General features: G+C 35.3%; 1 protein-coding gene across 1 annotated transcript; it reads right to left on the reverse strand.

The window, feature by feature from the left end:
- Positions 1–3,918: 3,918 nt before the first annotated feature.
- On the reverse strand, positions 3,919–24,308 carry LOC145204134 (uncharacterized). The gene is made up of 27 exons (XM_080076572.1): positions 24,111–24,308; positions 23,488–23,753; positions 23,032–23,266; positions 22,448–22,698; positions 21,299–21,482; positions 20,809–21,083; positions 19,593–19,797; positions 18,964–19,214; positions 18,577–18,787; positions 18,021–18,196; positions 17,239–17,361; positions 16,992–17,139; positions 16,483–16,609; positions 15,570–15,763; positions 14,713–14,950; positions 13,984–14,132; positions 13,497–13,549; positions 12,676–12,824; positions 11,837–12,079; positions 11,125–11,292; positions 10,411–10,532; positions 9,814–9,965; positions 9,048–9,240; positions 8,474–8,600; positions 7,750–7,883; positions 6,870–7,047; positions 3,919–6,048 (listed from the first exon to the last, which is right to left on the reverse strand). Exons 1-27 carry the CDS (start codon positions 24,285–24,287, stop codon positions 5,768–5,770), a joined length of 5,010 nt encoding a protein of 1,669 aa, XP_079932698.1. The 5' UTR covers positions 24,288–24,308; the 3' UTR covers positions 3,919–5,767.
- Positions 24,309–26,139: the final 1,831 nt, after the last annotated feature.

Genomic DNA, 26,139 nt, shown 5'->3' on the forward strand with positions numbered 1-26,139 from the left:
TAATACCTGGGAACCAAAGTAAACTGTTTCATAAATCCTGAAATAAAGCATTATTTTTTGGATATTTGGGAAAGTCTCCCAACACATACTAAACAAAAGTTTATAACAAATGCCTAATCTGAAAAACAAAACAAGTTTCAAATCCTACAACCTGAAAAACAAAACAAATTTCAAATCCTACAACCTGAAAAACAAAACCCTACAACCTGAAAAAGAAAACAAGTTTCAAATCTTACAACCTGAAAAACAAAACAAGTTTTAAATCCTGCAACCTGAAAAACAAAACAAATTGTTATATATTCAACTATTTTTATTTAGCCTTTAAAATCTGAAAAACAAAAAAAATGTTAATCCTGCGGAAAATAAAATTAAAATCTGAAAAACAAAGCAAAAGTTTAAACCTGTAAAAATACGAAAATGAAGGTTAAGACACACAAATGTCAAAACTACCTGAAAATCCTGTATTGTATGGCATGGATTTAAAAGTTTTTTTTTGTTTTGCATGTTTTTATACATTTTTCAACCTCCATTTTAAAACACACCAATATTTTCACCAAAATCTGAAAAACAAAAACAAGATTAGTTTTCAACAACAAACTAAAAACAACAAGAAACTTACAATTTAGCAAGTTGACTTGGAATTGGACAATAGCAAAACCGGACTTCTGTCACAACTAAACTTTTAACATTCTAACACTTGACGATGGCGGTTCGCATGGTTAGAGCGAGCGACGGGCGAAAAAAATATATACAATACACACCATGAAGGGCCTGTCGGCTAATGTAAAAAGGCACAACACCTCCCAAGAACTGGTCTACTTAAGAAATGAAAGGATAGAAAAAGTGGACTCCGCACACAGTTTTGTTGATGAAAGAGGGAAAACGACAGAGAAATATAACACTTTCAGCTAAGTTATAAAAGTTTTATAATTAAAATACATTTTGACAGCAAAGCGGTGTCAAAGTCGAAGCATTAGGTAACGGATCGGTTGTTCGTCTGCTTCGGTTAAATTTCTGAAAAAACGTTGGAACCGCCATCGACCCTGCGCGCGCGACGTAAAAGTACAAAAGCTTGCCTCAACTAACTGCCCTGCATACAAACGCCACAGAATAGCCTAATGAAGTAGAAGGCGAGTCTGTCGTGTTTTACAACCACCCAAACAGCCACTGCCCCATAATGACTGGGTGGCCGGACCAAACAGGAATGCGGACCTGAATTAAGTAATAAGAAAGTTAGCCTAAATCCACAAATAAAAAATGGGTTTAACCAGCAAAATGGGAAATTGGGGCATTTAATTCAGCGAATTTTTTAGCATAAAATTATATTGCGATTAACATGAGTTATTACATCACATGCTTGATATCCAATTCGCGGCCTCTTTTTAGGAAAGAAAACCTTAAACCGGATGCACAAGCAAGGATAAAACAAGCTGGTCAAAGCCTGATAAAAAAATCCACAATATCCCTAATTTTACAGTTAGCATAGGCGCAAAAGTTTGTTTAAAAAGGGATAGTAACGTTTTAAAGCGTATAACGCAACAACATCGCGTCACTGTCCCTTGCCCTACGAGTCCCCCCGCAAGGACCCAAATGTTTTACGCAAACTCAGGGCTGGGGAAAAAAATTAACAACAGTTTGCGCCCTACCAGGGTGGATCACGAAACTTTTCGGGCTATATGCAAAGCCGGTCTCCTCAGGTCCACGAGCCTGGACCTTCATTGGAAATAGCGGTGTCCCTACTCGGTGTCGTCTGCACCGCGGCCAATGCAATGCGGTGGAGGCCATGCCCAAGCCGTGTTTCTAAGCGCACCTTATTTTAGCTAAAGCCATTTAGCGACGCGCCACACCTAGCTAGAAATCGATCTAAGTTAGAGTCCCTACGTGGCGCGCCAATCCCAAACGTACCCCACCTATGTTAACTATAACCTACCCTTAGTTAACGAGTGCCACTCTAGTTGTATCCCTAGCGCCAACTGACTGACATAGTAGCACTCCTATAGACTTGGACCATTCTCTGACCGAGAAAGACTTCCTTCACGGGTCCTCCTCGGCAAAGAATAAGTCACTCAACCCTAGCGCCAGTTAACCTAAGTTAAGCATAACAGTTCCGCAAACCCGGTTGACCCACGACAGACTCCTATGTTTACATACAAGTAAAATATTTGAAGCTGTATGAGGATGGTGTATGTGAGTTGAAGAGATCGTTGAGCCGGAGAACATCTGATTCTGCAAATAAAAAACACATCAAGTAAAGCGCAACAGACTGGGCTGTGCAAGTTGTAATAATAAATCTAGGCCGATGAGGCTGAAACTAGACAACAGGCGTTGCAGGTTTCAAAAAAGCCACGCCGATTTAAAAAAAAACGCGCCCGCTTGTGTGACGTCACAATGCCTAAAGCGCGATTCGTCGCAACGGCCTCGTGCAACGCATTGTTTGCATCTCTTGCAGAGAATTGATTTCATGGCTTAAATTGTTGATGGTTAAGTTAGTTTTGGTATGCCAGCAAAAGATTAAACCTGCGATTATAAATTATGTAAATATGCCAAAATTATATTTATCCATCATCATGATTAAGTTTAATGTAACTGGCATACAAAGATGATTAATTACAAATCGAATCAAATATTGTAAACGTTATAATTGGTATTTAATGTCAGTTACCTAAAGTTTTCACAGTAAACCACTACCTTTCTTCAGTATTAATCTACAAAGTCATTTACAACAATTAAATATGAATGTGAATATAAAATCATTACGCTTTGCTTTAAATGCATGTATACGCCACAATATTGTCAAAGTATTTCCTATTGTGCAGCATAGTTAGAAAACAGAACTTGGATTTACCTTTAAGCTTCTGAATGATTCCACCTCCGCACACCACAAACACCACGAGACAAATGACTTTGACTGGAATGACTTTGGCAAGCCAAAAACTCACTGAGCGCTGATTGGTTGCACCCACGTAAGCGTGTTAAATTTTGATGATGTGGCGCGGGAAAAAATGTTGGGAGTAAAATTTGTGGTGATTAATGTTGAAAGAGGAAACAATTAATAAAGATTCCGCTTTAAGTTAAGTTTGATATTGGTTTAATTCAACGAATATTAGTGCTGGCATATCAACCACAGTAAGCAACATAAACTAAAAATTCATCAACAATCCGGCTGTCTAGAATTTAAAGCACTGAAGAACCTGCCGAAAGATAAATCACAAGCACCGTTGCCTGCCTTGTATGGTGCACATGTCAGCTTTGTAGTATGGGATCGCAACGGTGCTTGTGATTCAACTTTAGCCGGGTTCACTGCTGAGTCTGTGTAGTTCAGTTAGTAGAGCGCGAGTCCCGAAAAGACTCCTGTTGGGGGTTCGAATCCTACTGCAGTTTCTCACCTGTGCCTTGCCAAATGGGAATGCTTGGTGACCGGCTGATTCGGTATGACTCCTTCCAGTCGTTTAGTCTTTTGTATTAAATTACAAGTATTACCTTTCTAATACAATACAAAAAGAATTTGCTGCATATTTTCATATCAGTGAAAACATTTTAATACGTCCTTGTCGACACAAGACCTAATTTTAAATAATGCTCGTTTAAATTCCATTTAATCTGTTGTACATCGACAGTTTTAACTCCGGGCGTACTGTGATTGATCGATAAGTGTGCCGTGGTCGCTGGTATGCATCGACGCTTCAGGGCTGATCCCAGTATGAATATATTCATCTTACCAGTTTTAATAATGAAGTTGTTTTTTATCAAAAATCGCGTCAAAATTGTCGATTTTAAAATCCGGTTGGTTCAGTTGGATGCTCAAACTACTTTGAAACTGGAATATTTCGGCTGAAACAAACCCAAAACCGGAGTTTAAAAATTAAGCATTGAGATTAATTCTCAACTCTTTATTAACGACGTCCATGTACCTATTACTTTCACAAACAACCCAAACCTTTATTGCGAAAATCATATCAGAAAGCAAAACCAAATGAAATTTGAATTAAAGAAAACCAAGCAAATTGAAGAAATCACGCCACACACGATATGTCATAAGAAATTCACCACAGCAGTTCATTAGCACAATCAACTTTAAATCAGGCGTCCATATCCTTAATGGCCAATTCCAAGAGCAACATCGGTTTAGAGGAGGGTACTAGTTTGTGAAATTTTGTTCTCTATTATGTTTTATGATGTTTTTTTACAAAGGGATTTTTTGCTAGAAATGTATTTTTTGCTTGCCCTGCTTAAAGCCTTTATGGGAATTAGAGTGTAAACCCATTAAGTAAAAGATTCTTTAACAAACAACAATCTTAGTGCTAACATACACTACAATGATCAGCACAAAATTACAGCGGCTGTTTGGCTAAAAAACTGTAAGAAATGGTTTTAGCTCAGGCATATTCCAATTTGACTCTACACAACTGAACAACTACAAGGTTAGTTTTAAATTTTAGAACAATAGGGACATAGTTCGAAATGAATAAATGTTGGTTAATGAACATAAGACGGTAAAAAAGCGTAAAATGAAACTTTGAACACGTTCAAAAGACAAATCAAACAAATTCTAAAATTCTCTCCCAGTTAAAGTTAAATAAAAAAAACTTTATTTCAGTTTTTAAACTAAAAGTTCAGTAAACGTTGATAATCCGGATCCTTGCCTAATTCGGACAATATTTTTTTGTTCCAAACGGGTCCGGATTAACCCAGGTTTACTGCATATTATGTTTGCATGCCAAAAAAGTATTAATAACGTAATAAACTGTGGCGCAATTATATCACAAGCATCAAAATATAGACACGGAAGTATGGCTGGAGCATGAACAAGATGAACCTTTGAAACTTTAAATTCGGCAAAGGCTTGAAACAGAGGTGCTTAACCGGGAAAAATTGCTCCAATTAAGGTTAAATAAGCATTGCTTTGGGGCCAAACTTAGTCAGACGGGTTTTTGTAACATACAGGATTAAAGTGTTAAAAATTTGTCTTTTAAAATCTAACCAAAGGCCAAGGAGAGATAAAAAAGATTAAAGAAGCTATGGTTTAGTCCAGCGGTTCTTAACCTTTTTTGGTCCACGCCCCCCTAAGGTGTTTGTCGGGCACTTCACGCCCCCCTAAAACAGGCAAAAAACGACAGTTTTTTCCAACACATGCAGCAATGGAACTACCAGAAGTTGCCGTTGCCTATGCACGAGCTGTGTTCCGGGGGTAGGGTGTAGATTCACCAGAAACACCCAGTAACAGCCATTTTTTTTAACTTTATTTCCTAATTTAATCGACTATTTCACACACTATTTGTCTATATTGAGGTTTTTCATGATTACGGATTCTTGCTTACTATATTCGACCGATTTAAAGCCGAACTATTACCGAATTCCAACACGCGATTGCCATTTACATTTGTAAGGGGGCCACAGGTCCTACAGGGTTACTTGAAGGGGGGCACGAGGCCCCAAAGTTACTTTTTGGGGGGCCACGGTCCACGAAGGGTTGAGAACCACTGGTTTAGACTTTGAAGTATTTGTAAATGCAAAGAAACGCGTTTTTGATGAAAATGCAACACACGACAGTGCAATTACACTTAAGGAAACGGACTGCTGTATACACCGCTGGTGACGTGAAGAATCTTGGAAAGCTACAAAACCAGCGTGAAATTGGAAATGTTTAAGACGGCATAATGCATTAATGTAAGATGCTCGGTGCTCGACCAAACAGAACATTTGCAGTTTTGGCCAATCCCTTATCACATTACACGACATTTAGAACACATTGTACATCTAATTACAGTTATTTAAACACAATAAGGTATGTAGGGTAGACGCTCGAATCTTTGAAGACAACGAAAATAGAAGGTGATGACATGTCGTTCACCACACTGTCATACACCTTATTGGCATTTCCGCTTGCTACTTTGGCGGGTGGAGCCATTAAGCTTGGATTACCCTTGCAGTAGTCTCCTGTGATAACATTGGCCAGAAACATATGGTAGAGATGGCCTGATGGTCGAGCATACTGGGCAGCAAATGAGGAATCAGTTGAAAAGTAAGAGCCTTTTCCGTAGAGTGTGGCTGCAACAATGCGAAGTTAAGTTTATTTCATTTTGGTGAAAGAACACATAGCTATAATTTGTAAAACAATCACCAAGTCGGAAATAGCTGCGCAACGTTTATATGTTATGGAGTGCAAACCAATGGAGGCACAATTGGTAGATCACGACCAAACGCGTTGTAGCTACGCCGTGTTAAGAGATGTTTCTGAGATTGAAGGATATGTATTTATGCCAAAAGTGAATGGCAAACAGGCAAACGGAGTGACATCAAAGTTATAAACCTAAGAAAAAACGGACAGTCTTTGTGGCTACGCGTAGAATATTCATTGAACTGCTATCCTTTAAGTTGTACGTCGGGCTGGATTCGGGCCTGATTTCACACTCGACCATAGTGGTGACGTATTTTAAACCACTTTCAGGACTCTATTCGCGTTTTGTGTTTAAAACAAATCGGGTTCAGGTTTTATGTTGTAACTTTAGACCCGTTCACCACTTCGATTTGCTAAAACAATACTGAAGTTGATAGATTAAACATCTTTAGTTAATTAAATATATGCTCGCATGAAGATGTTTAACCCCGTTTCGTTTGGTGGTAAAAAAAATTCACGTTTTGAGAGCCAGTGGGTGAACCGCTGGGTCATTTTGGGTCAAACTTTAGGAGGATGAAATTTGGTTTAATGACTAACATGTGTGTAAATTTCAATCAGTTTAAAGCACCCTTTCTTCACAAAACGGGTGAAACGAAAATCTATAATCAAAAGCTGTTTTTTCACCCTTAAGGAAAGGAGGACCATAATTAAAAAAGCCCTCGTCCTAACTCCCTTTTGTGTTATGTCTTACCGTGTTTTCCTGCAAAACCTCTGTCAAATCCATGCGCACATATGCTGTTGGCGTCCTCTTCCGAAGTCCCGTGGAAGAGTTCTCTTTCAACGGGATGTTTAGTAATCATGTGACGAGCTACATCTTTCTTCTTCAGCTGGTATTGCTCATATAAAGGAGGATTCTGAATCCTTTCCACCTAAACATTTATATAAGAGTTGTTTTTTTCGCTTGGTGAAAGAAAACATAGCGACACAATTGCACTGAAAAAATCACCAAGCCGAAAATAGCTGCGTGACGTTAAAACGTTATGGAGCGTACAATAGTGGATGGCACAATTGGTGGATCATGGCTAAAAGCGCTGCAGCTACACTGTATTATAAAGTGTTATGTGACGGGGGCTTACAAGAAAGTGAGTGTGGCTCACAGTGAGTAAATTTGTCTGCAGAGAAAACGTTAGTGAATTGTTAACAATTTGTATTGTATAAATTTTGAATCTACAAATACATACAATAGATGTAGGACAATAGAAAAGACCACACTAGTGAAATAGAATAAGGAATTTGCTGCCAAAATCTTATAAAGCAAATCTTGGTTAATCCGGAACCGTTTGGACCAAAAAATTTGCCAAATTATACGAAGAACCGGATTAACCGATGTCGATTAGTTAAAGCCTTACCAAATAACATATCATTTGTACCTCAAGTTTTGTCCGAATTAACCGAATCCGGTTTAACGGAGGTTTAACTGTAGTTGAGAATACGCCAGTGTATAAACGTGTACAAGGGCACGAAATGCAGCGCTGCAGTCGCACTTTAAAGCCTAGTTAACTACCACGTGAAAGAGGATTAGGAATCTTGTTGGGAAAGCAAGCGGCGAAAAGGACACTGGCACCACAAACCTTAATGATCATCTGGATGGATGGGTTACTAGCTCTGAGCTTTCTTTCAACTGAAGCAAATTCTTCACTTTCACGATCAACAAACACTTTCATCCACGGTGCGCCTCCCATGTTTATCCAGTGGGACGGCAGACCTAAATATGACACAACTTCAAATAACATGCCTAGATTTTTTTATCTTACCTTGCCATATACACCATAATTCAGCGTTTCTTAAACTGTTATAGCCCCTTGAACCCAGAAAATAACCAAAAACCTAGAAGACGTAACATTAATAATAACATGGAAAATTCAGTCATTAACTGTAAGGATCATATCATATCAACTAACTCTTTTGTCATTGGACGAACCGTTGTGGAACCAGTGACTTAATCTATAATTTTTTTTATTACATACAAGCCATTTTCCGAAACATATATATGTTTTAAGTTCTACATTATATTGCAACCACAACTAACTATTAACCCAGATTTAATGTATCAAAAAACGTAAATTTTCACACTCAGAGAATAAGTATCTTTGTGAAAACATACATCTAACGACCTATGTACGGAATAAAAAGATGTTGAAGATATACGTTTGTAGCATATTTAAAAAAAACAGAGCTGGGTCTTTATAGGCAGTTTAAGAGATAGGAGTATGATCTGACGATGTCTTGGAATCAATAACGTTTTATTTGGGAACTTATAAAACAATACAAAAAACGAACATGCTTTCAATTTACCTTGTTTTCCGGTAGAAATTCGTTTTAGTTTTCCACCCATTTGACCCACTGTGTATTCCATGTTGGAAAAGCTAAGGGTCAAAGTTTCACCACGATATTGAACTTGTTGCTTGCCTTTGGACTTGACCTAGAGGTATTCTTGGGTTATATAGTTGCACAAAAGAGAAATATGAATAAAAAAATACAGCGGTTAATCGCATAATCCGGTTTATTGCATGGAGATCACGAATCCTAATCGTTGTGGTTTAAGGCTCAAATTCGACAGATGATCAGAGTTAAAACAACAAGTTTTTATTTGTTTCATTTGATTTTTGGTGTATAAATGCGTTACGCTCACAGTTGCCTGTTTCAACTTTTATTGCAAGTCGTATAAGAGGTAAAAAGATTATAAAGCGTTAAATGACTAGGGCTCACAAGAGAGTACGGTTGGCGCATTGTGTGTAAACACGACTGGGTGTGGAACGTTGGTGGAACCAGTCGAGGGCGCCTTAAAAAAACAACCACCCATGAAAAAAGCAAAATGATTACATTTGACCCATCATATCAATTTCGAGAAATCTACATGCAAACTGACCTTAAACAGCTTTTCAACAGCCAAAGCAACTCTGGGTGGAAAATCTTCGAAGTTTGAACCAGGTTTTGCCCACTTCCAGACACATTCTGACACTTGTAGTTGTGCTTGGCGCATTTCGAATATAATCCTCTTCAAGTTGTCATTGACCATGCTCACATTTTCAGACAGTCCAGAAATGGTGATGCTAATGGGCCTAAAAAACAAAGAAATAAATGAAGTGTTGCTTATGTCTGGCCTTTGGTTTTAAAAGATTTTTTTGGTTAGAAATATAACATATTAAAAGAGTTCAAATAACATAGCAAGCTCACATCTTCTTGCCTATATTCTGCTGCAAGAAGTGTGGAATTTTTCATAGTATTTTACTCATAACAAATCTTTCGCATGGTTTAAAAAACAATTATGTAAAAATTATTACAAATTTCAAGTTAAGTACTGTTGCTGCCAGGCTCAATGTGTCAACAAATTTTAAGCACTTCGAGCAGTCTTTATTATAATAGGCCAACGTTTCGATGTCCCATAAAATGCACTATTTTTGAAATATTAATAGTAGCAATCAGGTTTTTTTTAAGGTTTGGTTTGGGTGACCGCTAAGTAGTTTTAAGAGACCGCAAGTGTTTCATTTAAATACCAAAAAATAGCCATATTTGCTTTTTTGGTATTTAAATTTAAATTTTGGGAAACCGCTGGAGAAATTTGGGGGACCGTTTCGGTCCCCCAAAACACCTTAAAAAAACACTGGTAGCAATACAGAACTACAATTGTTTACCGCTTTTTTGAAACCTCAACGGCTACACTGTTGTCAATAGCAAACTGATAAAATTCTATCCACTCATCCGGCCCAAATCTTCCAGTGTCTTCGTCTTTGTTAGTTTTTTTGCTGATCAACTGCTCAAGATGACTGTTAATCATAATCTGAGCCTGAAAACAAAATAAAATCGGTAAAGAGTTTGGCAGGTACAGCTTGTTGTTCGGTTGTTTCATTTTTATCCTCGGTGGGGGGACAACGTCTGAATGCGTTATGCTCACAATGAGTCCGTCGTCGAGCTGCCTGTTTTTATTGCAAGTCCGTTGATCATTTTTTTATTTGATTTTTTCGGTTTAGGCAGTTGGTGACTCCAATTTAGTTCAAGCCATCGGGAAACATTGCGTCGGAGCAATGCCGCTTAAGTTTCTTATTTTAGGGAAACACAAGGGACCAAGATAGGATTACAACCAATGACCTTGTGATCACAAGGCGGTTGCGCTAACCAGTCGGCCAACTTGGTGTTAAACCATATATACATGCAGATATATTTAATACAAAAATGTGTTACTTAGGCTTAAATTTAAAGGTGAAAAAATGCTATTTGAAATTTTATTTTACCATTTCAAATTCCCCTTCATCTTCAAATGTAATGTTGATGTTCACTTTGTCGTTGGTGTTTTCTGGACTACATTTATCAGATAATTGTTTGATCAGCAAAGAATTCTGATCAGTCGCTGCTTCTGCAAAAAAGTAAGGAGTGATCTCTTAACAGTAGTTGGTGGCTAAGTATTTTTTTTGAATGATTGTGCACTGGAATGCTTGTAAAGAATGAAGTATTGTGTGAAATTTAATTGGCACTCACTTTTTGTGGGTGATATCAACTCATTTTACCAATAAAGTATTACTTTACCACCCACAAACGCACTACATAGTAATACTGCTACACAGGTGTAAAATTAATGTGGATGCTTGAATTGAGTTTTGTTGCTGTCTGGTTGCATTGAAGTCACCATGCGTGCTTTGTACTAACTAACTTATCTACATTTTATAATGTCTAGTGTATTTATAACATTAGTAAATTAACATTAGTTTTTATTCAGAGACCATTGGGCCTATCTGGACTATTGAAAACTATTGAAACTTGTAAAATCTACATTAAATAATGTAAAAAATATATACATTTTTCAAGAAGCACTGGAGTGGTAAAATTATCGCAATCCTAAAATCAAAGTTTAGCCACTGCATGTTTTGTGTAAATATGTAATAAATTTCAAAGTGGAAAATAAAGCTTTGAAAACAAACTAATAAAGTAAGTGAGGGACAAAAACAAACCTTTGGCAGAATGGTGTTGCAATATTTGAGCTTTAAATGTTGACAGTAGGTTCTTGTCAAACACAACAATCCTGATTCGTTTTACTGACTTAGGAGGCCCATTAGCAAAATCCCTTAGCGCTTGAGCCATTGCAGTCGCAATAAAATCAGGATTTAGTCCAATTCGCCCTAAATAAAAAAAAAACATACTGTACTTTGAGATAATCATGAACTGACAGTTAAAAAGGGAAATACAGTAAATCTTGGTTAATCCGGACCCGTTTGACCCAAAAATTTGTCCAAATTATTCGAAAATCTGGATTGACCAATGTCAATTAGTTCAAGCTTTACCAATTACAAAGCATTTGTACTTTAAGATTTGTAGGATTTAGGCGACTTCTTAGACGAAGATCGAGATGAACCGAATCCAGTTTAACCAAGGTTTAATTTAATATGAAAAATAATTTTAAGCAACATCTATTGGGGACATAAAACCTATATATGGTTCTTTAGGCTAGTAAAATATACAAAATATAGCCCTCTAAATAAGAAATAATAGAAGTTAAAGGTATTTCCCTAAAAGTTAAAGGTAGACTTGGTTACTTTGTCATCTAAATTTAAGTACTATTATTTGAAACTGGCAAGGGAAGTATGGCAATTTAGTTTTAGCTAGGCTGCACAAAAAATGTTTTGCCAGCTGTACAATATCAATTGATAAACACTTCAAAAGTACCAGCCCCCATAGTAGGAATAGCAACAGTAGCACATCCAAGCACTGCAGCACAATCCAATGCATTTCCCACTCTGGTTGAATATTCTTTAATATTCTTTGGTGTCACCAAATGGATCACATATTCACAACGCATTTTGAAGCCATTGGTCACACGAAGAACTTTGTCTTTGACTAGAGGATTTTTCATGCACTGATTTTCCATCTCCTTTCCAGCTTTGTTTAAGATCGCTTTGGAAAGGGGTCCTAAAAGTAAAAACAATTTTTTTTAGATGTTTTTATACGTTTTATGCGAGAAGCAAGAAAATTGTTTTGCTTATTGCTTGCATTACACAATATGCGTTTTAAGAATATAGCATTGTTCTAAAAATCTAGAAATCTGGCATGTATTTTAAGATTAGGGCTTGCAATACATATCAGGAAGGTCACATGCCAAAAACTAAGGTTTGTCACATAGTGGTCAATTGTAATTAGTTAAGATTACCGGCTCAAAGACCATCAATTGCAACTAATATTTTTGGGCTAATGGCTGAGATTACTAAGCCATAGTTACGAAAAAGGGATTGGGGCTGTGCTTATTAGGTTATACACCAAGAATTCTTTGGTTTCACCCCCTACAACCCTTTAAACTCATTGAGATGCTGGTTTCACTTGGTGCTTAGATTTTGCTTTTTAATTCATTTGAGAATGACATAAGATGTGCTAAAAGTCATGTTTTTATATTTCTTGTTACAGGAGTTAGCTTTGCAAACTACCCAAAGATCAATTTCATGTTCAGTGCTTTAGTACAGCCATACAATAACATCGATTGATAACAGACACCAAATGATTAAAACACCAACCTTTGCCCAAGTTAAAGTCATTAGTGCAACCATTCACGACAACTTCTGATGCATCGTTTGTGATGTCACCATGACACACCTGCACCACTATGTTTCCATATTTGGTTTCAGATGAAGAAATATCATCAGCAGAAATGGATGCCCCTGAACTGTAATAATAATAAAAATTTTAGTGATGTAATACTTGGGCCCCAAACCAACTGTCAAAAAAACTGCCACATAAGCATACATTAATACTGGAATTAGTTTTTTCTTCACATATTAGTTTGTGAGTAGTATATTGAACGAATAAACAAAATAAATCTTGTGATTGCAAAATTCATGTTGTTAGTTTTTACCATCTGTAGCCTATTTAGGTTGATTCAATGTGACGTAATAGTATACACAACTCAATAAAACCATATTTTTGACAGCAATTGTTTCGTTTTTTTACAATAAGTAGCTTGTTTTGATGCACAGATGCAAAGCATAATTTGTTTTGGGAATGACCAAGCATTAAATGTTGACAGCCAAGAGCAATTAAAATGATAGGGCGTCAAATGATTAATTATAACATCCTATGTTTGACGTAGTACTGCTCTTATATAGCAGTTGCTATGACGTTTTAAGAAGTTAGTGATGTCAATAGCGTTGGTAGAGTCAGCAGCGTGGCTAATGTTGAGTGATTAGTTTAACTGCTGATCTTAGTCACAAAGCCACATATGGATAAGAGGCACTGTAACATTTTTATGACCTAGCAGGGTCAAATTTATTTGTCAGCACACATAGCAAGGGCAGAATCAATACAGACACTGTTTACTAAGGAGTCATGAAATACCAACCTAAGCCCTTTGTTGACGGGAATGTCTTTGGAAATTTTGTCCGAGACATTGTTCTGCAACAACAAACACAAATGAAATGTAATAAAATATATTTAATACCCTGGGGCCAGCAACCTTTGGACACAAGGCATTTTTTAAGGCATGCCAAAGGGTTTGCAAGTTCATATTCAAGAACTTACGTATAATTTATATTTGTTTATCATGCTGTAATTGTATAAAACACTGTGAACATGCATGAATATCCTTATTTCTGATTGCTAATCAAATCAGCTGGCACACAGAAAAACACTATTACACATAAAAATGTTGACATGCAAAGTCATTACCAATGTGACAAAACAAGTAAATTGGCATTTAGTACATGATAGGTTGCCAACCCCTGTAATAGCCTATTATTTTTACTTAGATTGGTTTTAGTTACATACCTAAGCAATTGTACAATATCACAAAAAGAAAATTTATTGAAGTTAGTTAACTTTAACTGTACCAGTTCAATGTCAATAGAACATCTTGACTGACTTTCCATGTAACCAACAAAGGCTTTCCACTGATCAGATGAAATGTGTTTTAGCAAACCTTGTTCACAAAGTTGAACATTCCTTGTTGTGTATTTCCTGCTCTGCAAATGCTTCAAAGCTGAAAAACAAACCATGTTTCAAATTACAAAAGGCTCTAAAAATGAAGGCACAAAGCCAACATAAGAAACTTGTTTTCAAAAACAGCAATATAATTGGGCATAAAACTTTCGTTTTTGCACACTTATTATTAAAAGTGTCACAACTTTTTAACTTTGTGGCCATATTACAGATTATTATTATTTCACTAACAAGGTACCACTGTGCCTGCTAAGACTAATAAAACTTAGTAGCTAATTTCTTTTCTACATTTGTCATGTGCCCAAAAAATTAAAAAATACTCATCCTTTGTCATAAAATATTTAGGCTGTGTATAATTTAACTTATATAACAGTTTTACATTCAGTGATTAATTGCCCTGTCAAGAATTTACCACTAAAGAGGTATTTTGCCAGTTTTTCGGTGTATAATTGCCTAATCATTTTTTAATTTTTGTTCTATGATGCCAGTGTGTAAGTTTGTTTTTGGTAAGGCTAAATATGTTTCATTGATGTTTTTGTTTCATTAATGTGTAATTGCAAAGGTTAAGAGCCACTTAATTAGATCATCACAAACACATGCAAAAACTAATAACATCAAACCTTTATGAGTGTTAGCTTCAGGGCCAAGCAGTTGCAAGCCAAACGATGCAATGTTAATGTTGATTCCTGATGGGTATCCACGGTCCCTTGCAAAATGTTTCACCACAAACTTTGCAATGTTTGGATTGCAAGGATAATTAAGAATCGCGCTCTTGGAGTGGTGGAAAAATGTCTTCAAAAGTGCTGTTGTGCGGTCCACTTCATTTTCATCAAACCCAACAACCCAGATTATGTTATCCTGCAAAATATTATGAGTAACTACTACTTGCAATATAACTCCATAAAAAACAGGCTCACAGGTGTGCAAGTTTAGCGGTATAAACTAACAACCCAGTTTTGAGTTTTTATGTGGCTTTGTTACTTTTTCTGTGACTTTATTGTTCTTTTTTAAATTTGTCAGTAGAAATCCACTATGGCAAATATTTTTGGTAAAAGTTGTACAACACTGAATAAATCTAATAGGCCTTTATTTTAGAATAAAAACAAAAAATAAAAAAATGTGATTCAACTTAATACGAAATAATGACCAAAAACATATTCCAACAAAATTTAAGTGGATGATACTCTTAGCCTTTACTAACCGATCAAAAAGGATTTGATATTGTAAAAATTATATTTCGCTGTAAACACACCATAACTACATCTTTTTTACAATTACTGATTTTATATCTTTGATATTGTGAAAAAAATATTTTCATCAGAAACCCTCTTGTATGTAGTAATATACTGCAGCTAACTGTTTGGTGCTCCATAAGGTTTCAACGTTGCGCAGCTATTTATGACTTGGTGATTGTTTTAGTGCAATTATGCCGCTATGTTTTCTTTTACCAAGCAGAATAAATTAACTGAACTCATACCTTCTCAGCGACAAGGATATCATCAACCTGGGAAACATTTTTCACCAAATCAGGAAGTGAATCTCGTTGTGCGTCTGCAGGTATCGACACCAGGTTCATGTGAATAATCCTTTCAAGGAGACTGCTACCATGTGCAAAGTCATTTCCGTCAGTTGCCACAAGAACCACTTTATCCTCACGAATAACAAGAGCCCCTAAAATAGAATGTTTGTTATACTGCTGTATTAAAACATAAGGAATAATGTATGGTGTAGCTGCAGTGTGTTTAGCCATTATCCACCAATTGTGTCCTTCACTGTTTTACACTCTATAGAGTGTTAGTGTTGCACAGCTATTTACGGCTTGGTAACTGTTTTAGTGCCATTGTGTTGCTATGTTTTCTTTCAAGCAAAAAAATCAATACAATTCAACTATTTATCGACTGATTTCATTACTAGAAAAATATTTTCCATTCTTAGTTATTTAATTACATAAATGTTGATGACCATGCTGCCTGTTGAAGGGATATTAAAAGATCGCAAAATTTTGTTGACCATATTTACTAGGGATGTGCCAAAACTGCAAATGTTCTGTTTGGTCAAGCACAGAGCATCTCACTTTAATGAAAAAAAATCCTTTTTCTACGTTTTAGCTCTACAAAGCCTCTTACGTCACCGGCGGTGTTTCATTAAGCTGTACATGCTCATAAACTACGCGTTTTTCCACCATCTAGTGCATTTGAAAAATCATTCGTTTTTGTTCATAAACACCCTTTAGAACACTAGTTACATATGCTAGCAGGGCATGAATATGCAAATTGAACGCTAGGGTCAGTTTGTGCAACTGCTCGGCCGAGCACCAAGCATCAAAAACAACCTTGCTTGGTACCGAGTACTCGGGTGCTGGCTCGGCTCGGCCCATCCCTAATATTTACCTTTTACATTCTCCTCAGCAAATTGTAAGTATATCTTATCGATATGTTTGGTGATTTGCTTTTGGATTATATCTTTTAGAAGATCATGCTTCAGTTCTGTAAGTTGGGGACTTCTCTCAATTAGTTTCTGTGATAAAGTAACACCCTGTTTATGTGTTTTAACCATACACAGCACCAATATCAAACTGGAATAAAATGTTATCATATAGTAAATGTATGTTTTAAACATTAGTACTGGTTTGGTGCATTTCTCTTTTCAGACATTGTTTAAGTTGGTATCAAATACTGTATTACCTTTTATTAAAAAGAGTGAAGTGTTATGATATGGTAAAAAACACTTTATTTGCTTCTTTAACATGATCAGCACTTTTTGTTGAATTTTTTTCACATACATTTAAGTTTTGTCTTTCCTTAAGGTAAAACTCTATGGGTTTAGATCAAATGAAAAATGTTTGCGAGAAATTTCCCATTAGTATTATTAAATTAATATGAAGAAAATAATAAATCACCATGCTGGATATCTGTTCTTCAGCAGCTTGGATTGACAAGCTTTGACCTTTGAACTCAACTAACTCTTTTTCTATTGAGCATGTGACTTGGACTTGACCAGCAAACATCTCATTCACTTGTTTGATGACATCACAATTGATTAGAATCCTACAACAACATTTTTCAAGTTTAAATATTGGAGATATGCAGAATCCCCTTTTTGGAACAAAATAAATGGGTTATTAACATGAAAATACTATTTATGACCTGCAAATGTCTTTCGAGCATGGTTTGCGTTTGCTTGAGCTGTCAGAATGTTCCCTAATTTTGTCACAAATAAATGTTACATCCTTTGTTAGTCCACCAACTCTGATGCAGTCTTCACCATACCTGAAAATAAGCAGGAAACTAATAGTAAATAAAAAAGACCTTTTAGGTCAAAATGTGCATCACGTATTTGTACAATGCTTTAATATTAAGTGACACTGAGCCAAAATTACTTTTCCAAACAGTTGCTTGCGTATTGAACCAGTTTTTTTTTGTTTATGCCCAGTGGTGGTATTGAACAAAATTGGTGAGTTATGGTTTTCAGCCTGTTACTCCCAACAAACTGTGCCATAAGGTGGCTACATTAGCTCATATGACCAATCTCTTGATGAGATGAGACCTTATAGGTTGAAACAGTGCGCACTGTCCACAGCTTAACAATCTGAAAGTATTCATACTTTATCACAAATTTTCTACTGGAGTTGTTCACATGCAACTGTTTTATTTCGTAAATTACAGGTGCTATATTACACAAATGTCACATTATTGTATCATGAATCCTGATAACTAAATCCACCATTACGAGTAAAAACAAATCAAAGTAGTTAATAATAATCAGAAACCTTTAGATGTCAACTGTTGTAGGCCTTGCACATTTCCAAATTCACAAAGAACTTATTTAAACAATTGCCAAAAAAACTGATTATAGATTCATGATGATTGTCAGCTAACAAAAAACAACACAACTTTGAAGAAAGAAATAACAAAAGTGTTTTTCTTACTGGTATCCGACAGCTTTGCTCTTGTCCTGTTTCAATTCTGAAAGCCACTGTGGTTGGTTCAATTTGAAAGATTTAATCGTGTCTGAGCCAACTTCTACACTTTCCATCACAAAATCAGCTAAAAATTCTTTAATTTTAGCACTGGCATGTTTTTTCAAAGTTCCTGGATTCATGTCCTAAAAGAAGAAAGTTTATTTATATATATAGTCCTTAAGTTAAAAAAGTACAAGATTTATTTTTACTGAGTATCTAGTGTTTTGTTATAATACTTTGTTTGGTCCATCCAAAATATACATACTTTAAAAAATATATATATATAGTTTTTATTGCCACAATGAACTAGTACGGAAAGTGCCCTGGGTAGTGGTAATTGGTTAAAGTAATAATACCAGATGTGCAATTACCAGCATATGCTATTGATCAGTAAATTAAAGTTATGCCTAAAATCGTTGGTATGATACGAAGATTTGGTACAGTATTATTTTATAGGGCGCAAAAATTAGTAAAGGTTTATAGTGTTGTAAAACTATAAGCAAGAAAAAAAGAAGCAACATACCTGTCCATGTGTCGGTGTCAGATGTAAAGGCATTTTGCTGCTAGAAACACGACATATATCTTTGCAAGCTTCGTTCAGTTTGGTTTTCAACACTCCATGTGTCATTATAAAAATCAAATTTGCATGGTGTTTTTGGGGTGGCAGATAGTCTATCATTTCTGTGGCTTGTTGATCTTTGGTTTGGCCACTTTTCATTTCATTGGAACTTGATCTAAAAAAGAACCAAGTCAAAAACATCCAAGTTGGCTAAGATATACCTAGTTGATGTTTAAAAAAACTTTCTGTTGTAAGGTGTAAGATTTTTACACTGATAATGCTTTTTGAAAAAAAATCTACGAACCAAACCATTTTAGAAGTAAAACACACAAATGGAAGTATTTTTCTTACCCCCCAGAAACCTTGATCATGTTTTCAACCATGTCTAGCACAGTTTGTACATGTTCCTTTACTCCAGTGACAGCAAATGTGTTTCCTTTCCATACAGAATATGTATGCTGATGCTGTAGCTCCCAAAATGAACTTGGAATATTTTTTCTTGCATTTTGTACTTGAACAGCATCATATGTCTTTTCCATAGATGAATAAGTGCCAAAAAAATTCTTTATGATTGGCCCAATAGTTGGATGAAAAGGGTCAGTCTGTGTATAAGAATAATGACTGCAATATTTTTGAATTTCATTTTGCACTATTTACTGCTTCTATCTTTTAAAGTAACACAAGGGTAGCTTTCCTAAGAATTTGTTTATAAAAGTTGCCAAATATTCTATACCATATATCAAATTACCATTTTTTAACAATTTTGACATTAATTTTGACTTTTGTATAACAAAATATCTATGCTACTTTAATACCAATTTTGTACAATATTTACTTTCTTTAACTTATTTAATTGTGTTCAAAACCAGGTATTATTCGGTTATAACAGCTGACTAACACTGCAAAATGCTTTTGATATTGAGGTAAAATACTACTAATAAAAAAATAAAAAATGTACAAATTGCAAAACATATATTTACCAGATTTGGCATTGGGTGAAGTTTTAGTGCAGTGGGTTTTTTAATATTTGGAACTGCTTCATATCTGGCAATGCCCCTCACTGCCTGTCGAAGTTTTTGAGTTTCCTCAGCGTTACAAAGTACAAACTTTAAAATGGCAGCAAATTGTGGACCCGATTTTTGGTAAACAAATGGATTGTATTCTGAATTGTCGCTACTTGTTCTCCTGCAAAAAATTCTATTGTGTAACATCAGAGCAAACATTGACACATAAAGTTTACACAAAGCTATGTAAAACAAATTATCTAGACAGTTTAATAGGAGGTCTAGTATTGCTTTTACCATTAACACCAATTTGCAAAAACGTTTTACACATGTTTACAAAAATAAAAGCATTACTTCATACAATCTTTGCAGCAGTTTTGTTGTTGTTTGAACTAAATTTCAATTCCTGTCTAGTGCTTCTAAATTTTTGCATGTTATTAGTGATGGGACGAGTACTCGGTCCCGGTATCGATGGTATCGAACGATTTCAGTGGTATCGATACTCGTACTCAGTATCGAAATATTTTGTCTCAGTTTTTGATACCAACGTGCGAGTACCGAAGACCGATTTACACCATAAGAATACGAGCAACTTTATGCCAATATCAGCTTCGGACAGCACAAAATTGGAAAAAGAGTTTTGCCAGTTTACGCATATCTTTTTCGCTATTAAGTGGCGATTACAGTTTTCGGCATGTGTGTGTGCGTGCCTGTACCCTGACCATGGCAGATAAATTAGCCAGTGATATACAAGTAAGTACAACACTACACTTAAGTACTCGGTAATCGTACTCGGTATCGAAGGTATATACATGTGGTACTCGTACTCGGTATCGATACTCGCTTCAAAACCTGGTATCGTCCCATCACTACATGTTATTTCACTTTTTTACCTAAAATGTGTAGAATTACTTTATAGTAAGCAGCAGACAGTGCACACTGTAAGGTCTAATCAGTGCAACCAGTGACATTGGCTGTTTGGCCAGTGTAGCCATCCAATGGCACTCCACTTTGTTGGGGGTAACATCCTAAAAAGCTATCCCTCACATATTTTGTTTGATGCCACAACTGGGCATAAACCACAAAGAAAACTGGCTGACAAACACGTTTTAAGTAATTTATTGGTAGGTAATGATTGATGTCAAGAGTTATATGTAAACCTAGAAGAAAATCTCAAAAAAAACATACACACCTTGTTGGTGTTGGTTGATTTGATACCACATTTCTTACTGCATCTTCAATTACCAAAATTGCAGACTGCACTTTGGGTTCTGAACCAACTATCATCACCTGTGGTGCATTTATCCAACGAATGTACACACCCAAGTGCTTGAGACCATCAAACACATTGGGAAACTTTTCTCGTGCCTCTTGAAGATTGCGCTCATCATAAGTATGATAAACACAAATGTACCCATTAAAAAATGTGTTCATTTCAGCAATCAATTGACCATTGTTTAGTTTTGACTGAAACAAAAATTAGGCATGTATTATTAGAATATGTTCGTAAGTTTAATGAGGAAAATAATGGTCCAAATAGAGCGTTTTGATGTATTATTTAAACCTTTTGGCAAAGAAAAACTTGTTTAAAATCTGTTCCGGCAAATCATACTGGCAAAGTAAAGTCTTTAAAAATATGTAAAGGCCACTACAAAACATTATTGTTATTTTCTATGACAAACCTTGATTGCAATCCCTTCTGGAGTTTTGGTGTTTGGTACAATATCAAAGGTACCGAATTTGGATACAAATTGGTCCAATGCATTGCGTTCAATTGGATTTCGAACAACAAACTTCAAAACCTCCATAAAAATTTGACCCTGACGCTGATACAAAAATGGTTCAGGCTCACAATGACCCAATGATCTGCAAACAATACAAATTATTGACTGCCAATTTTTTAATCAATTTTTAATATGCCCAATTTAGTAGTAAAATATTTACATGATAAAGTTAAACAAAGAAATAAAGGATACAATGTGTGTCTAAATGCGTTTCATTATCAATGATTAACTAGAAAGGTGGCTTTGTTATTCATATGCAATTTAAGTATATCTCATTCTATTCAATGCTCATCTACATACATCTTTTGCCACATTTACAACGGAATTACATTTGTTACCTAATTTTATCTGGACTCCCACATTTACACAACATTTAACACCGCACATCATGCATATTTGTAGCAATAATAATAGCATGCAATAATTTTTATGTTTGGAAGGACAAATGCATAAAAGCAATAAATGTATTTACTAAATTTAAACTAAGCTTTGTTACTTCTTGTCCATGGTTATTTTACATTATTAGCAAGTCTGGTAGTAATAAAGAACATTAAACATGAACAAATTGGCACAGATGCACCAATTAGTCTTGACTGTGTTTCACATTAAGTAACTCTTAAACCTGCAATTATCTACTGCCATGTCATAGCCAAGCAGATATAGTACTAATGACTGTGTAACACAGGTTCAAGGAATGGCATATAATCAGTTTGTGCAACAAATGGCACTTGACATAAAATATTGTTTTACATGTTTATTTTATGTGGAAGTAATGAAATATACAACCCTGTATCAGAAGCACAAACATGTGGGCTTACTATATTTAACATTCAGTTTTCAGCACATTAGGGCTTGTATTTGTGTCTAAACAGGTGGAACAAACCAGCATTAGCCAGAAAAAGAAACAAAAACACACAATATTTGTTCCTTTCAGAAAAAAGGATCCATAATAACAATAGGCAAATTTGTTTTTCAGTGGTAATATGAACCGAAAGAAAAATCACCATGCAAAAATGGAGCTACTTCCTAGCGTATTAAGCTACTTACAAGCTGTATTTAATGGTCTCCATTGTATCACGAACCAATCCTCTTTCACCACATACAGTTAGTTTTCCTGTTTGATCAAAACTTGCTACAACCTGAGGATGACCTTGTGGTCCAGGCTTTTTAAAAAGCTCTTTTCGAGCAGCATACAACTCTTTCAATCTATCCACATCAGACCGCCATGTTACACTAGAAAAGCGACTCAAAAAGGCGGCAATAACAGAAAAGCATTCCGCTCGAATAGAAGGATCATACTAAAAATAAAACACATGTATTTTTTTAAATGCTCTTTTAAATCACATTACCCAATGCCTCCATATATATATAAATGTACATTTTTACATTGTACACAAAATACAATAATGAGATTGCCGATAGTGTATTTTGGCATTGCTACTTAACACAGAATCTAAATAAAACATCTACAGTACTTAAACAGACATTATAATGGAATTGTGAGTACAGGTCATGTTTTCTCAACAGTCGTGTGCAGGTTAATTCCTTATTTGATCATGCAAACATAAACTGTAATGTTAAAATTAATAAAAATCTCAAACAAATCTAATATTACCAATACTACAACATACTTTTTGCTGACGAAAAATATTGACTTTGCCGTCCTCAACATTCAATTCAATCCGTCCAAATGGCCGACATTGTTGTTCCAATTGTTTGAAGTAAAAATGGTATGAAGTAATAAATTGTAACACATTTCTATCATGAGGATTATAAACCAAACAGATTTCATTTTTGCCTCTACTGCCGGATGTTTGTGAAGGCAATGACAGGCCAATTGAACTCAAATCTGTGCTGGATTTGCTTCTGAAAATATGAAACTTGCATGTTATAATCTTTCTATATGAATAAGACACTGAAGATGCGTTTTAGCGAAATATATTCGTTCATTATAAGATTGTCAAACTGATTTTAACCTGGGAATAAACATTTTCCAACTTGTGTTTTAATGATTTTAATTTAAAAATCACTCTACAGGAGCATTCAGCAGACACATTGAGTATTCTATAATTTTAGTTTTATTTTACCTTCTAGAATTTTTTACTGGCATCTTTTTGGGTGATGCCTGAAACATTTCCAACATTTCAGCAAATTTTTCCACATCCTCAGATCGTCCGGTTGCAACGACGTGCCCATTTAAAAAGTTCCATTTTATTGAACAATTCTGATTTTCTCTGTCCAGATTGGTACACGAGTATTGCATATTTGCAGTAATTGGGAAAGTTTTGGAAGAAAATTGAGAAAAAAACATCTCCAATGCTTTTATTGTTTGTCCCTTGGCACCAGTTTGATTCTTAAACATGCAAAAAAAATTACATTTGAAACATGGGTTTCAATCCAGATAAAATACAACAACACGCTTTGTAACCACATTTTTATTAATATTGCAAGAGCAACAATAGCTATAGAATGCATTTAGGAGTTTTAACCAGACAATTTTTTAAAATAGATTGATTTATGAGAACAAATGTTTCTGGGTAGTGTTGTGTTTTTACTGATATTTTTTTATTCTGGTTAATTACAAAACAGGCCTTTTTTACAGAAATTTTAAAAAAAATGTGTGGAAATATAAAACCAGCACAATACAATTTACATTTTATGTAAAATAACCAAAAATATTTTTGAAAAAAAATCATACACTATGACTTACAGGCTTTTTCAGTGTCACTCGCACTTTTCCAATACCTTGTTTGTTAACTGACACCTCATTCAAAATTGCATGTTTTCCAATGTTAGACTTGACGTCGTTATAAAGTTGTGGATTACTCTGAATGAACTCAACAAACTTTGCGTTGCATTTGTACACAAAACATGCTGGATTGGCCATTGTAACATACCAGTTTCTATGCACACTACCATGAAAAAACAAATTATAAGTTGTGTTTCAAAAACTAATTTTAACAATTGACTGGTACACTGTTTGTAGTTGTTACCACATACTAATCCATATACAGGGAGAATTATTATATGATTAAAGTACAGTAGGCTTTTTAGTCTGGCTAGTCATGGGTTGTAACAAAGTATAGCAAACTATGTTAACTTGGTAGTTATCTGCCTATGCACGGCAATAGCAACAATAGCATTATGACTTTACTGTTATAACCATGACCCAGTGCGCAGAATATGGCAGTTCCTGACGAGATCTCAGGCCTGCACCATGCAGGACCATTTTGTCACATGTGCATAATCTCTGCATGCAAAACGTTCTATACCAGATACAGCACAAATAATAAACAGGGCCAGCTACTATATGTTATATTTCTGCATGCAGTTCAAAAAAAAATTAGCATAAATTTTTTTTTTTAAAAACATCGAAGCAAGTGTGCTGCCTGCAGACTGGACCAAGACATAAACTTTGTCAAATTTTCCTGAAAATGACCGACCTAACAACTTTACACAATGGTCTAGGGAACAATTTTTTATTGTTTTAAACCAACACAAATTATTATATGTAGGTTTAGCTAAAGTTGCCATTTTTATTTGTTCTGTGCCAGACCCAGTAACAAAAAGAAAAACCCAAATTTTAATGGTGCATTTCACATCACATACCTTAGGCACATAAAACTAGTGCTAAACTGCAAAAACACCTGCAAAATTACAGGTAGCGACGGTAATGACCTTAAACAACCTTAAAATTACGTAGCAACACAGTTCCGTTTATTCATTAGCAATTGAATTGAGCACCACCTTTTCAGTGTAATTTAAATCACTATTTTCTAACTGTTGCACCACCTACGGACTATGAGCCGAAACCCTAGTCTCGTGGCAAAGTATTTGCTTAGCCTAAACGTATATGTCGTTGAAACCCCATCACCCAATTATTTTTGGAAACAAACGACCTTACTGAGCAAACGCTCGGCCAGGTAAACTTGTTTCCGACCATGGGTAATTCCCCAAGTATCTTTGTTATTTTCCTTCTGATTGGTCAATAATCATTGGATTGGTCAATTGCATTGAAGCGTGACAACTGACAACCTCAGCAAAGTTATAATATACCGTACAAATAAAAGTTTTTTAAGGTTTTTAAACACGCTATTTCGTGCCACATTGCAATCAACCAAACACAAAATATATCAGCCACGCGAGCAATTATATTGTTTTCAACATATTCCTTCAAAATTAAACATGAACAAAAAAAACTTTTTAAATGTAATTATTCTAAAATTAAAGAGTTTAAGATGTAAATAAGTATGTTTTAATTTCGTTTTTGAGATACTGATATTTGTTGCTAAATGTAACGAAATAAAAACATTTGCTTTTTTCCAAAAAAATTGTTGCTGTGGTCAGTAGAGCATAAAACTCTTTTATGACGTCATAAACTTCACGCTCGTCATGGCGATAAAGAACGCTATTGTTTTGGTGGTCTTTAGCGGGTAATTTATCCTCCAATATCATGTTGCTGGTAGCCTTGTTGGACACGGTTATCACGCTTGCTTGGCGTTGTCAATTATTTACACCCGAAACAAGTATGAATAAAACTGTAAATATTGTTTTAGGGATTTAAATACCTAGATTTTGACTCAATAGCATTTAAAACGTTTTGTTTTGACGAGAAAAACATTAATATGTGAATTTGTGATCGTCAAAGTTGCGTTGCCTTAAAGTTATTAGGTTTGCTTTAAAATGCAGCGTTATTGTATATCTTACAGTTTTGCTTTATGCCTAGAACTTTAAATATT

The sequence above is a fragment of the Phallusia mammillata genome, chromosome 8 (assembly GCF_965637545.1).
Source record: "Phallusia mammillata chromosome 8, kaPhaMamm4.hap1.1, whole genome shotgun sequence".
Taxonomy (NCBI): Eukaryota; Metazoa; Chordata; class Ascidiacea; order Phlebobranchia; family Ascidiidae; genus Phallusia; species Phallusia mammillata.

Excerpts from the sequence above, each read along its gene's own strand:
- LOC145204134 (XM_080076572.1), bottom strand. The coding sequence starts at position 24,287 with ATGGCCAATCCAGCATGTTTTGTGTACAAATGCAACGCAAAGTTTGTT. Across the intron at positions 23,267-23,487 it reads CCAGTAAAAAATTCTAGAAG|AAGCAAATCCAGCACAGATT; the intron begins GTAAAATAAAAC and ends TCATATTTTCAG. Across the intron at positions 19,798-20,808 it reads AATCAACCAACACCAACAAG|GAGAACAAGTAGCGACAATT; the intron begins GTGTGTATGTTT and ends AATTTTTTGCAG.